Source organism: Aptenodytes forsteri, unplaced genomic scaffold, assembly GCF_000699145.1.
Source record: "Aptenodytes forsteri isolate BGI_AS27 unplaced genomic scaffold, ASM69914v1 Scaffold242, whole genome shotgun sequence".
Taxonomy (NCBI): domain Eukaryota; kingdom Metazoa; phylum Chordata; class Aves; order Sphenisciformes; family Spheniscidae; genus Aptenodytes; species Aptenodytes forsteri.
The window spans coordinates 1,759,519-1,774,431 of record NW_008795253.1 but is presented as its reverse complement, the minus strand read 5'-3'; the positions used below and the strand labels follow the sequence as shown (position 1 = coordinate 1,774,431).

Genomic DNA, 14,913 nt, shown 5'->3' with positions numbered 1-14,913 from the left:
GCCAGCATCTAACTTGGCTTGCTGTATTATGTCTCTTGAATGGGAAGGTGGTGGTGTGTTTTGGGTTTTTTTTTAATGCATACTTAGGAGTTTTGTCTAGCTGTAACTATCTGTTTCGTGGCTGTTGTAATTCATTTCGCTCTTCTGGTGGTTGCTCGCACTGGAGCAACCTCACTCAAGGGGATTATGGACTTGGATTTTCAAATGAATAATTTAAAAATGTAACAAACGTAGCCAGATCCTTTGTGTGGGCTTCCTATGGACAACTGCATCTTCAACCATCCCATCCCATCCCATTGTGGCTCACTGCCAGCAGGCTCCCACACTGAGCTTTAACAATCTAGCCTCTGGTTGATTGAATTTCAGTTCAGCAGGGTTAATCATCGTTGCATCACTGCACTGCAGCGTTGTATTTGCATGGATTGCAGTGTTAAACAGAAGGAAGCCAGTCCTGTTGAAACAAAGAGCTGGACATCATGCTGGTTCTGAGATCTGCTGTTTAGAGTTGATGTATCATGGAAGCATGCATCTCTCACTCTGTCTCCTCTCCCCCTCTTAAACTTACAGTGGAGTCTCTGAAGCTTTATTGGTTTTGGAAAATATTACTATATTTTTAATAATAAGTAAGATATATCAGAGATATGCTAATACTGCAGCATACTTGGTAAAAGGGTGATGGTGTTCTCCACAGATAGTGGTTAAAACCCCAGGAATTATGTTTAGTGACTTGTATGTGTAGAATATTAGTGACAACTGCAGAATAAAAAGCAAAAGCTCTAGTCTTTTAAAGATGGACACTTGCAAACCACACAGAAAAGAAATTAAATGCTTTTATTATTAAGTACTTAACAGGGTTTGTGTTTTTTTTTTTTTAATTGAAACATAGTAATGGAATGGATATCTTATTTGATAATGTAAGCACTTCAAAGGTTCACACAGCTTCTTTTCGTTGACTATTTACTTGAACTTGGGAAGAGTTGTACTGGCAGTTACTGTAGCTCATTGACTGCAGTGATGCCACGCTGTTTCGGAGGAAATGAGATGGCCACGTGCTGTAATGAAGAGTACCATAAACTGCTATGTAATTCTCTTTATATGTGTCACTCGTGTGTATGTCATTCTTGCAGTTCTCACAATTGCAAATTTCGTGGATAGATTTTTTTCTTTTTAATGCTGTTTGTCTAGCATATTTAACTACTGATATGCTCCCAGCTAAGTTTCTTTTAGATATCAAGATAAGGATAACTGATGGGAGCTTTTTACATCTGAGTTATTTTTAGGTAGGTTGAATACATACTGAAAGTTCCAGAGGTATCCTGAGTTATAGGTTTAACAGTGTTTCCGCAAGTTCCTGATCGTTATTAATGTAACCTTGAAAATATATTAGTGTTTTATGTAGTATAGGGAAGATTTGGTGTCAGCCTGGAGGAATTGCTCAGTAAGATAATATATACCGTGTTCATTGTGATATACTTGCCAACAAAGGGAGAGGAAGAGAGTATGGTCAGAATTCTGCAGGTTCTTTGATTTGCAAGAAACCCACCTGCTTTGCTGAAAATTTCTGAGCTTTATAAAAGCTTAACTGAAAATTATGTAGAGATGGAGGCTTCAGTAGTGTCCTTGGAATTGAAAGCTGGTTATGTCTCCACTTAGCAGGATATTGTTTGTATCTGCAGTACAGGTAGTGTCCTTGCAATTTGAGTAGTGTCCTTGTCTTAAAACTGCCAAGTTTCTGTCTTGGTTAATACATGACTTCACATTTCTAGCAGGCATAGTGATTATTCCCCTCTATTGGGAGGACATTTTGATTGTGCTTTATTTGCCTATTTGTACAATTAGATACACTTTAAATATTGTCCTTAACCTAAAATCTGACTAAAAAAAAAAAGTTGTATGTACTTTCTCTTCTTCTGCCCTCTCTCTAATATAACAGAACGCACTACAGAGAACATGCCCTGTCTTCTAGCTTTGCCTTAAGATACCAGTTAGGGAGGCCATCTTCCTCTCAATTTCATCTTTCACAAACACACCTAACATTTCCCTGTATTGTACGCTTTTGTATCTGTTTCCGTAACTCTTGGAATCAAGGCTCAGTCACCATTTTTCTCCTGACTCATTGAAGCGTTGCAACTGTACTTGAGAAATCTCCAGAAAACTAAACTTTACTTAGAAGAAGTGTTCAAACTTTTTTTTAAGAAAACCAAGTTGAACTGTACTGTATCAAACTTGCACAATCTTCACTGTTCTGTCATTAAGGCAAAATAATTTTTTCTTTCACTTAGTTCTGGTCTTGTGGTATTTTGTCCCGTAGAGTTTCTGTAGATTTGATAATAAACTGCAACCTAAGCAATTTTCAGTTTCTGACCATTTCTACATTCAGCCCTAGAGTAATAGGTGCATAAAAGAAAATTCCACTGAAAAATATCTTTTAGGCAGAAGACGACTGGTCTCAAGAAAGAAATTAAAGGAGGAAAAATAATATTTTGGAGCTGGACTTTTTTTTTTCTCCGCCCCTTTAATTATTCGTTAACAAAATGTTCTTTTCCAGGTAGGAAAATACTCATGGTTTGATGTGTTCTAAGTTCTTACGTTCCTGTGTTCAGCATCAATTTCAGAGTGGTTGCTAACATTGTCTTTTTGAATAAAGCTTGGATAATTCTGCTATTCATAGCATTATTGCTGTTAATTCTTCTTGGTTTTCACTAGCCATGAGGGGGAAAGATAGCTTTGAGTTTTTCTTCTTACCTAGATAGGACTTCAGGGAAACAAAACTGTCTCTAGTTCTTTAATCTGGTCTTGTTCCTTTGTTCCATGTTTTTCTTGATCTTGATCTATCCTTTGAATGCAGCACAGACTACTAAACAAGCCTGCAATATGGTTTCTTGCAAGTCAATACTGGTTTTTGGAAAGGTAGACTGTGTTTTACCAGAAACTGTAAAGCGTGGGAGATACTTAAGTCTCACCTTACTACCGATTTTTAAGTCTTTTGTCTTCAGAATTTCTTTGACCTGGAAGCACCTTGGAAATCGAGGTATTGGTGTAGGACTGGGCTGACTGAGGCCGTGAGGTGTTTGCGTTACTTTGCTGTCATTCTTGCAAGTGAATGGTCTGAACACCAAGGTGGAGATTAAAAACATTTGTATTGGGTGGTATCGCTGAAAAAGGCGACAGAGGCACAACTGTGCTAAGCAAAGGCAGCTTGTGCTCCCCGGGTGCTCCCCAGTTTGGAGTGGGCGGCTTGTCATTGGCAGTGTGTTCCCAGGTGTCCCCACCAGTGGCACTCTGTAGATCACCAAAGACATTTCAAAGATAAGCCAGTCTGATGGGTGGTGATCGCTGGCACACTTGCCAAGTACATGTGACTTCCGAAGTCAGAAAGGGACAGAAGTTTTTCTGTAGTATTCCCCCCCCCCCGGTCTGTTTCCTTGGAGGCCACCATGGCCCATGCTGATGTGAAGGAGTCTTACCTAGGCCCAGGTAGATGAAGATGTGTTCAGTTGTTTTTCTGGAAACCGAGGGAGTTTCTGTTTACATTTCTTAAGTGGTGGTTGATTAAGCTGCTGTGATTTGGTAGATTCAGAATGTTCTTAATCATGTGTAAGCATCCAAAGTCATCTTAATGCTGCTCGGCTTTAGCAAGCTATGAATAAAAATTGTTGAGCTGACTTCTCCACTTCCTAAGGAAAGTCTTGAGATAGTTTGAGTTAATAGAAAGTAATGACTGACACCCATTGTCACCTGTCAGGAGGGTGAAGTTTTGTTGTTTTTTTGTTTTTGTTAACTTTTCAGTGATGAATAATTTCTTTCCTCTGTTTTGGAGGACAATTAGGAGTGGCTGGCATCTTAAATTCTTCCTTGAGGTGGAATCTGTGGCCTTAGCAGTGAAACAGGTGTCAGAAGGGTGCCATCTGCTAGGTCATGCACGAGCAAGGAAAGCCGAGTCCTATAAACTGGAACATTATAGATTAAAGCTGGAAGGTTTTACTGAAAGGTTGAAATTAAAGAAGCTACAGGATATGACTTGTAATAATTGCCATCAACTACAGTAACATCAGGTGGCTGATTAAATGCATTGTGTAACTGTTGTGACATGACATATTGTACTTAGTCAGAAGTGCAATTCATACGTTGTTCCTTTAGTTTTGTTTCTCTTGGAGCTGTCCCAATGCTCTGCTTTGTTTTTGAAAACTCACTGACCTGGAACTGTGCATAATTGTTTTTCCTCCCTCTTTCAAGTACAGTGTATGTAGTAGACCATATATTCATAGACCTCAATCTTCTTTTTTTTTTTTCTTTTCTGTCCTACTTGGCTTGCTTTTACAACTATTGATATGTTCAACTTCCGCAGAAGATTGCAGGTTATCTTGCACTTTCCTATTCGCTTGCACACACCTTAACGAGCTCTTTCTTGTTTTTGCCAGAGATGGTGCGCTGAGTCATTTCCATGAGAGGCTTCTGTAACACTCCAAAGCAAGAATACATTAAAGAATAAAAGGTGTGAGGGTGCACCAGTGTTTTCGTGGCTGGATGTATTGAAGATTTCTAGACTTGGTGGGACAAATATCTCTACCTCCAATTTTATGAATACTGCTAGCTATGGCTGTGGAACTCTGTTTGCTGCTGCTGCTGTTTTGTGGAAGTACTATTTCAGAGGTACAGCCTATATACAAACCGCCTCCTGGGACTTTGGATTTTGGATTTGTACCAGCCAAGACGTATGATACAGGTGCATACCATGAACCTGGGCCAATAGGAATTTTGTTTAAAATAGTACATGCATTCCTGTACTTAGTGCAGCCAAATTCTTTTCCTCAAGGTAAGTAGATAAACTTTTTTTTTTTAAATATTTGTTATTGATGCATTCATGCTATTGTAGATACCAAGACCATCATCTGGAACTAAATGATATGAAGGGCTTTGTTAGTAGCATGTGTTATGGCCTGGAAATGTGTACAGTTTCATATAAACTAACATTTTTCTGCGAAGCATAGTGTGTGTGTGGTTGTTAATGAAAATGAAATGTTGATGAAATTTCACAGAACTTTGCTCTGAAATATCTCAAAGCTGTCACTGATGCATCTGAGGCTTTTTTTTCTTAACTGAAACTTTTTCTTACATATGCTCAGAAGCATGGGATAGGAGTAAAGCATAAACTGCTTTGTATTTGGTATTAAATCCATAAGAGACAGCTCTGAGATTTGCATATTATGATGAACAGTCAGGTAGTTATAGTATTATGAGATTTAGCCTAGGAAATGGAAACTTAGCAACTTGAAATAAATTTCATTTGTTTCCATGTCTGTGCATCCACAGTCAGGTTTTATATAAGGGCAGTTACATTACACAGCCACGTGTAACTTCCTGTTCCTTTGTGAGCTGAAGTTAAGACTTGAAACTGCATTTGTTTTATTGAGTTGTTTTTTTTTTTTTCCCATTCCTTTCCTACTTACCTTAACTCTTCCTTTAGAAGAAGAGGCAACTATCAGAGAAGTGTGTGCTTATTGAGGTTGCATTGATTAAAAGGTGCTTTTGGGAATTCTGTGTGTTTGTGGATGTGGTAGTTGTAGCAATTTAACTTTCCAACATGGTTTTTGTTTCATTTAGCTTTGAAAATAAAATGATAATGTGTTTGAATAGTATTGGCATTTAAAATTATATTGAGGAGAAGTTTTAAAAAAATCTAAGAACGGCTTTGGCTTCTTATTGGCTTTAACTGGCTTGCAGTGCTTTAACTGTAACTGTGTATAAAAAAAGTTTAAATTATTTTGTAGTACATATTTCAATTTATGTATTAAAACCTTTAGTAATTTAAAATCTTATATTCTTTGGTCACGTACCTGTATGATACCTGTGAACTATTATTTGCCCGTATTTTTGACATTTCTTCAATAGCTGTAGAAGAATGAGCTCAAATGAAATTCATTGAATGAATTCTGTTTAGACAAGTGCCTGGAGTCCCAGGTGTTAACCTGGAGAGCAAAAACCTGGCCTGTTCCCTGCAGGATCTGTCTTCTGAGCAGGTCTTACACAAGTTGTAATGAGGGCGATTGGATGAAGCTGACAGTAATGTCACCTTTTGGAGGAACTGTTTCCAGATACCTCTGCTTTTGTGGCCTCTTTTCCTTTCATTGAATATGCAGATGAACTATTTGCCTCTCTGTGAGACCTGATATGTTAGGATTGTCATCTGCCTTCAACTCTTAGAAACAGGCCTTTGTTCTACCTGAGGCCCTGCTTAAATATTTTATTCTCTTACGAGACTGGAAACTTGATTTCAGTGAGCTGTTTACTGTGTCTTTATATTAACAGGAAATTGGTCTGTAACCTTGTATGTCAAATTTAATATTATGTGTCCTAAGCATGTAAATAATCATTGAGTATAGAATTTACGATCAAGATTATAGTCATGTGGGACTGCTTGTAGTACATTCTGCATCAAGTAGGTGTTGTGAAATCCAGTATTAAAGAGAAAGGAGACATCTAGAAGTAAATCACTTGTTCTTAGCTTGTAAGCTTTGAACATCTCATACGTCTCCTTCCTTCCTCACAGATAGTTTTTGCCAAATTAGTTATTTTTAGAAGTTTGGCTTTCAGTGTTTGCATTAGGTGAAGTCCTTTTCCCATGCCCCCACATACCTTACTGCAAAATACAGATTTGATGGATCATGTTGGTTTGAGTCATACCACTTAATTGGTTAATCCCCATAATCTCTTTTGCCATATGCTGTTCTATTTTCACATTCAGTGTATTAATGGTGTAGTTACATATTTGAAATGCTTTTTTTTTTTAAACTGCCAACTTGAAATAGAGTTAATTCTGATTCAGACATGAAAATAAACATAATCACAAATGGGCACAGAAAGCAAGCCTTTTGATGTTTCTAACTCAAAACTTCATCATCCTGATTGGGCTGGTGCTTCAGAAGAGTTAGCTCCAGGTTGATGCCCCAGTGTGTTGCATATAATCGTAACATAGAGGAGAAGTGTGATTTGTGTGCAAGACTTGGCATCAATCACTTAGACCTTTGATCGTAGTAGTCTTATATTTTTTTCCTAATACTTGGAAGTACTTGATGTTTGGTTTTCCAATCTACTGTTTGTACTCTTAGATGGGAGGAAAAAAAGTGATGGGAATGTCTGATTGCATATAGATACTCCTGCCTTTGCAAGTCATTTTTGTGCTTGCAGTAGTGCTCCGGTGGAGCTGAATAAGTTACAGTATAACATTCATACTCCTTCAGTGCCAAGTATGCGTTTTAGGAAGAAAGCTAGTATGATAAAGCAAAATATGAAGTACATCAGAGTCTTTGGGAAACATTGTTCTTAAAGTATTTGCATGCTGCTAATCCTTAACATTTATTTAAATGTTCTTATATGTTACTTACAAGTTGAAAGGGATCACTTCATTTAAAGAAAAAAAAATCAGTCAAGAAAAATTTTTAAAGGTTTTTTCTTAGTTAAATCTAAGTGAGTAATTATTTACTCATGTCTAAATTTGTTCATGCCATGTGGTTTGTGGACATACAACTTAATCTAAGTTTAGATTTAATAGGTAAGTTATTAATGGAATTAAATAGTTGAAAGGGATCACTTCATTTAAAGAAAAAAAAATCAGTCAAGAAAAATTTTTAAAGGTTTTTTCTTAGTTAAATCTAAGTGAGTAATTATTTACTCATGTCTAAATTTGTTCATGCCATGTGGTCATACAACATACAACTTAATCTAAGTTTAGATTTAATAGGTAAGTTATTAATGGAATTGCGCTCGCATAAAGCACAGTAACAGAGCCAGGGCAAGGAACTAACTCCTTAAATTTACTCATGTCTAAATTTGTTCATGCCATGTGGTTTGTGGACATACAACTTAATCTAAGTTTAGATTTAATAGGTAAGTTATTAATGGAATTAAATATAGCGCTCGCATAAAGCACAGTAACAGAACCAGGGCAAGGAACTGTAACTCCTTAAGTTTTTTTTTAAATTGCTGAATCTTTAAGACCAGCTCTGTGCTCTTCGGATATGGCAAGAAACTAGTTTTAAAAAGTGACCTAGGATATCTGATTGCAATGCTTCAGTGAGTGTAAATGGATTTTGCTTTCAGCTCCAGCAGTGAAATTCTTTTGTCCTCACTAGATGATGTACTGGTGTAAATGGGAGTGAATTTATTCCCAAGCATAAACTGTTACGCAGGGAAACAACCTCCACTTTGAGTTAATGATACACTGGAGTGGAAAAGACTGTGTTTGGTCACTGGTTTGCTACCTGAGGCTCAGTAGGTCACTTTAACCTTCCTGTGTCTTGGTTTCTCCATTTGTAAAATGGAGATGGCGGTGCTACTACTCCTTTTGTTGAGAACTGTGTAGGATAGAGCATCATTATTCTTTCCTGTTAATAGCACCACTTAGATGATAATAGGAAAATTACAAGTTGCTTCTATCACTCAGCTAAGAGGACATCTAACAAAACAAATTGCCAGTTTTTCTCTTACTTGGAATTTTTCTTAAACCAAAGCATTAATTTATTAATAAAGTTAAGTCAGTTCATGGTTGTGACATGGTGCACGTCACCTGTTGTGTTGGAGACCTTCAGATGTGAACGTGGTGTAGACAGGGCATGGTCAGTATGATCCTCTGGCTGCTATGAATATCTTATCATGGCTTTGTCTTTGTTCCCATGGAAACCAGTTGTTAGTTGCAGTAAGATGATGTTAATCTGAGATTTCACTTGCCAGCAGGATGTGCCCAACAAATCTTCAGCTTCACAGCTTGTCTTGTAACGAAAATGTGAAGAGTTCATAAAGGAAACAAGCTGGGAATAAAGCTCCTGCTCCGATTTTTAGGTGAAATAAGACAAAACCTTACAGGCCTGTTTACCTTACTTTACCTGAATGTATTGCAGGACAACTGTGCCACTTATGTTGAGTTACACCTGCTTTGTTCCAGCTTCTGCTTTTTATTCTGGATCACCCTGTTTCTGCTGAAGCAGGAATAAAACTTTAACATCAAAATCAATTGTTGAATGCAGGTACTTCTGGGCAAAACGTGGTATGAAGAGTTACATGTACTATTTGCCTGTAGGGAACAAGAACAAACTGGTTTTTAGACCTGGACTATACCTCTCAATTCTTTCTGTTTGTGGAGTCTCACTTGTTGAACAGTTTGAACGTAAGACCGAGGATCAGAACTTGACTATTTTAATGCAAAGTCCTGTCTCTGACCCCTTTTGGTTTTCCTTTCTCCTCAGCTGGTCAGCCTTTAAAGCAGCTGCAAATTGTGGAGTTGAGCAAGTTTGTCTCGCATTCCCTATCTCTGCAATTAATATCTCACATGAGTGTATTCAGCAATTAAAACATTTTAACATTTAAAAAAAAAAATCACATAACTTGATGTGAAAATAAACAGTGTATCTCTAGCTAGTATAGCTGTAATAGAAAATGCATATGCAGAACCCTGCATAGGTAAGTTTGAGCTCCTAGGATATTGATTTTTTTAATATATTAGCTGTGGTGGATGTGAGGTTCTAAAGCAAATAATGAAAACACCTTATCACACCCTCAGTTAAAAACTCAGTAAGTCAGAATTTTTTTTTTTTGTGTGTAAGACTAACTTCTTTGCCTTTTAGTTCTTGGTTGTCCGTTTCTACTTTAGTTTTGCTTCCTGTTAGTAATAAATCTTCTACAGCTCCCCTACAAGAAAAATGCATGTGTCTGGATGTTGCAGCATTGGAGCTAAACTCAGCTATGCATAGCTGGTAATGCCCTTTTGTTTTTAAACTTGAGACTTTCCCAGGAACGTTGGGCATGTCCGCACCAGCATGCAGTGAAAGGACTGAACTCTGGCTCTGACTTGAGCTCTGACTTACGGTGCTGAACTGCAGCATCTGCACATAAGATACTGCTCAGGTACCCAAAGCAATTATGACCTTTCATAAAAACTTAAATTACAATATCCTTTTTCCAGCTGTGTGAAGTCTCAGGTTTTAGTTTGGGTGTGAAACTGCACTGATGTGATAGACTGCTTTTTTGAGCTAGTGTTTGACAGCTACACCCCTGTGCATGTGGGTTGGTTTTCTTAAAGCTTGTGTCCTGGAGCTGGGTTGGGAGCCTAGATGTAATTGCTGGTGCAGGAACTGAGAAGGGAGGAAGAGCAAGACCTGCCCTTTAAGTTAGCTGTTAGATTGGCTAAGCTGTATTGTGAAATGACAATTTCAGTAAGCTGTAGAGTCAGTGCCTTCACATCCCTGTAACTGTTTTTTTTGTCCAGCACTGTGGCTAGAGCTGTGACATGAATTTATAGTAGCTGAAGTGTGTATATCAAAAATGCAGGTTTCAGTGACAGAGGTTATATATAGCAAGTAGTGGTGGTGTCATTTGGATAGAACTGAGATAAGAAGGGGGACTTACAGTGTTCCTCTATCTGGTAATATGGTGTATACATTGAAACAAATGTCTTGTGTCTAACGTTGGAAATACTGGGGAAGATGGAGCAGCAGGAAGATACAAGATAAATTAGCCTCTTCTTTTCTCTGCCCGCTTGTATACGTTTAAGGAAATAGTGTTTAAAAATCATTGCTCATTTCATGCTGGGAAGTTAAGAGATGCTCTACTTGATGACATACCCATGTAAACAAGGAACACTGAGAACATTTCTAAAGCAGATTTAAGGCCTGCTTCTTTATTTTTCTTAGGCGTCAGAAGAGTAATACCTTTTTCCCTCAACTATTCCAAACTGCAGACTATCTAACAGATTGCTTGTCAAAAGGATTTTTTTGTGGACAGGGAGGAGACAGAGGTTTTAGAGAGGGGAGGCTTATACAGATTATCTACTAGAGGCTACAGCAGAACACTACAGTTGCAGGATTAACACTTCTCTGATGTCTTCCTGCCCACTTCTTTTGGATTACGTAAACAAGGAATCTCTTTTGCAGACAGGTATTATGTGGAAAATATGCAAGTCATTTTTTAATCAGTGTAGCATAGTTGGTCATCTGAAAATCTTGCGCTATACACACATCTGGAATCCTTTCTCTACAGTATCCTCAATGCTTGCCCTGATCTGGTTTAATATTGCCTGCCAGCTGTGCCTAGGAGAAAAAACATGCCTTGACTGCAATTGGAAAATGGCAATCCAGCTTCACAATTTCAACACTATTAGGACAGAAGGGAGAAACTAATGAAAATGAACCTCAAGCGGAGTTCAAGGGAGTTGGGTGACCTTCTGTGGGGAGGGTGTTCAGAAGTGGCATTACCACAGACGACTGTGGTAACAGGCTGGAGGGCACCTCAAGCAGTAGTACCTGTTGGAGGCTAGATTATGATAATAAATAAAATGGGCCTACAGTTGTGTGGTATTGAGACTCGGCTCATATTTCCCAAACCTAAACTGCCTTCCACCCCTTCCGAATTAGACAGCTATGTCCTTTCTGTCTGTTGGCAATGTTTCCTGGCAAGTGGGTTGGGCATTTTCTGGGTGAGGTACTGAGCTGGCTCGGGAAACTTGCTAATAGTTATAGCATGGGCAAAGCCAGGTCAGTGCTTGAAACTGTCCTGACCCTGTTCTGTTTGTCCATGGACATTAATGGGAGACACAAGGTATAACCAAAGAGCTGATCAGCAGCGTTCCCTGCCTCGGTGCGCAGGGGATGAGTTCTGGGCGCAGGTAAATCCAGGGGTGCCGATGACAAGGAAGGGAAGGGTGGGAGGTACAGGATGGTATTGTGACAGAAGGTGGCCTTGTTGTTTACCATTCTAGGTAAAGAAGCTTCATTGATAGGGTTTGTATATTTTTAAAGAAAAAAGCAAAGGTACCATGGCCTAAAAATGCATGTATCTAGATAATTAGTACTGCTGTGTGTTGTGTGTATTGGGGGTGGTAACATTAGCTATGTTGAATGTAGTGTGGTGTCTGTGTACTAGCAATTACAGTAAAACACTGAATTAAGCTCTGCGTGCATTCATTTTTCTTAACTTCTCTAAAAGATTGCCCATCCTATTTAGTATCTCATAGCAGAGATAAGCAACTTGGTCAAAACCTAAGTTTTGCCTTTCAGATGCCAGTGTACAATCACAGTCGGAGTACACCATGTGAAGAAGGCAGTTCTTTGTGTCCCTCCCTCTGTTAATAGGAAATCTAAACCACTAAAAGCATGAAAGCTTATTTGAGACTCCCAGAGCATACCTGCAGCATCTTGTATGGTGAGAAGTGAGGTGGAATAGGTTTTGGGTCAGCCACATTCTCTGGTAACGTGTATCATGTGTGAACCCCTCTGAAAATTATCTGTGACTGCAGACATCTTACAGGTTTTCAGGCCACTGTGCTGGGACTCTATGATTTTCCTAGCTTAACAATAGCAACTACTCTGGTTGTCCATCCTCCCCCTCCATTTAATTTTTACAAGCTTATCTATCTGCATACTGTTGAACGTCATTCTCTTTTCTAACTTGTAGTTCATGGAACTGATGGGGAGAGAGGGGGGATGTCACTGAACTTACTGGAATAATGTTTTCACAAGCCACTAAGGGACCTCTCATTTCCTTCATCATCTTGGCTGTTATGAAGCATTTTGACTTAACTATGTGAGATACTGTACGGATACTGCCTGTTACTGGAAAAGCAGTCATTTGACTTTTCTTTTCTTTGTTATAGACCATCGTAATTAGGTAACATTAGCCTAGCCCTCTCATTTTTTGTCTGACAATTTGCTTAGGTTGTCGTTTACAGAGCAATGGACTCACAGGTCTTGTTCAGTGATGGCTTTTTCTTGAATGATGTCAGCCAAAGTGATAATAAGTTGATAGATCTTTGCAACAAATCTTCTTTCCACAGTCTTTATATTCAATGTTTAATTACATTGAAAATTATGAGAATTAGAATTTTTTTCCTTTCCCTTTTTCTTACTATTTTTTTCACTTCAAGATGCTTTGTGTAACTTTTAGATCTTAACAGAAGTGATGCTTTTTTTAAATGAATATGCACTATTCAAAAGTTGCTGGAGCAAAATAAATGTATAAGTATTAATTTTAGTGATTTTTGTCATCCTTTTAACAGTATTAAATCTTTCCATATTGGTATTAAAATTTCTGAGTGTACTTACTCCTTTTCCACAAGTGAGTTGTCTTCTTGTTAGAAGGGAAACCAGCTGCCACAAATGTCAGCTATTGTAGTTCAAGCTGACTAATCTATCAGTATATACTTCTTAGTGCAAGCCTACCAGTTACAAAAAAACCCCACAAACCTGCTTTGACACTCTTTTGCAATATGCAGATATATTTCTTCTCATCTAAAAACAGTTCTGTGATTAAATTATGACCTGTATTGCATCGTAACATAGTCAAGATCTTTCTTTTCTCTGAAAATATACCAAATTATTTTATTTTTGTGAACTTTAAACAGAGTTTATAGTTGTGAATGTGAATATTCTTAATACTACTAACTATTGCCTTGGCTGTTTGACTCAGCTGAAAGATGCCTGGGTGTACCTGTACAGAAAATACAAACTTGAGTCCTAATTAACTTTCTTCAGAGTAGCGACCTTTACTTTTGCTTTGATTTTTGAGTGAAGTAGTGATCTCTGTAGCACTTTGAACCAATATGCATGCCACAGTTATTGAACATATGTGGAAAATTGTCGCCCTTGCAGAAATGGGAAAACAGAGAGAGGGAATTCTGAGGAATCTCAGTGAAGCTGCCAGAAGACCAGTCACTGAGGTAATTAAAAGCTGGTACCAGCACGGCTCCAGTGTGTCATACCCAATTATCTGTGTTCATATTTCCAATAATTCAAGTTATGCAATATGAGAGGATTTTCTGTGCTTTCCTCAGTTTACAGCAACTTCTGAGGGGAAAAAGGAGTAGGAAAAATGCTGCTGTTTGTACAGTCTAAATATTTACCGCTTTGATCAAAGTTACAAGTCCAATATGTCTACACAACCCACACTATCAAGAAGTTGCTCAGGCTGTGCAGTGTGCTAAAACAGACAAGCATATACAGTGCACCAAGTTAAATCTTTGCCCATAATCTGTTGTAAATCCTTACCAGATGGTGACCTAGAGAGAGCTTTAGGTAGCTACTGCAAACAAAGTAAGTGGCAAAACATAGCTGCCGTGGCACAAACAATGTGCTACAGAAGTTTTGTTGCCTTCAGAAAATGAGAGAATGCAGTTTCTGTGTGGAATACTTCTTCAAAGCTTTCTACTTGACTTTGTGCCTGCATGATATATGCAAATTTATTGCAGCCTCCTAAGCAAAGATTTTTCTAAAGGCTTCTCTCTTTTTGTTCTTCTTCCAAAACTTCAGCAAGAACAGAACTTTCTTTGTAGCAAAGAACAACTAGAAAGTCCCTGCAAAGGTTGTTTTCAAAGGAGAAATCTTTCATTCTAGGTGTCCTGTAACAGTCAATATTGTGGCAATTTCTTTTTTTCTTTAAACCTTTTCCTGAGTAGGCTCTTTAACGTCTGTGCATGTTGATGGAAAATAGAATGTGCCTAAACAGAAAATATGACTGCACTAAAGGAATAAACTCGAGTTTGGGGCAGCTGTAAGGTGTGAGGATTTTCTGTGGAAGACTTAAATTACCTGTTTGGTCTTCCTGACTAATAACAACCTTGAGGAAGCTAAATTTATAAAACTTCCATAGTTTCATCCATATTTTTGGGAAATTGGGGAACTTCTTGTGTGCATGAATGAAGTTATTGACTGTTACTATTGTCTGGTCCACTGCTGTATAATTTCTTCAGTGGATCAATGGTACTTTCTGTCAGGAAGGGTGCAAAGGGGATCTCCTTAATTTCACGTCCTGGTTCCTTCAGCAGCTGTTGCTGCCCTGCAGTTAGAATCATAGAATCATTGAGGTTGGAAAAGACCTCTAAGATCATCGAGTCCAACCGTCAACCCAACACCACCATGTCCACTAAAC

At 38.2% G+C, this 14,913-nt stretch overlaps 1 protein-coding gene across 3 annotated transcripts in view; it reads left to right on the top strand.

Moving 5' to 3' along the window:
• The first annotated feature begins 4,594 nt into the window (after positions 1-4,594).
• The window catches only part of PROM1 (prominin 1), a 62,228-nt gene continuing 51,909 nt past the window's right edge, over positions 4,595-14,913 (top strand). For 2 of the 3 annotated variants that reach the window (XM_009279105.1, XM_019472016.1), the window contains exon 1: positions 4,597-4,816. In XM_009279105.1, the coding sequence (XP_009277380.1) occupies positions 4,597-4,816 (220 nt within the window). Of the gene's footprint in view, positions 4,817-14,913 lie in introns of all 3 variants that reach the window. The other variant, XM_009279106.1, reaches the window with a different exon arrangement.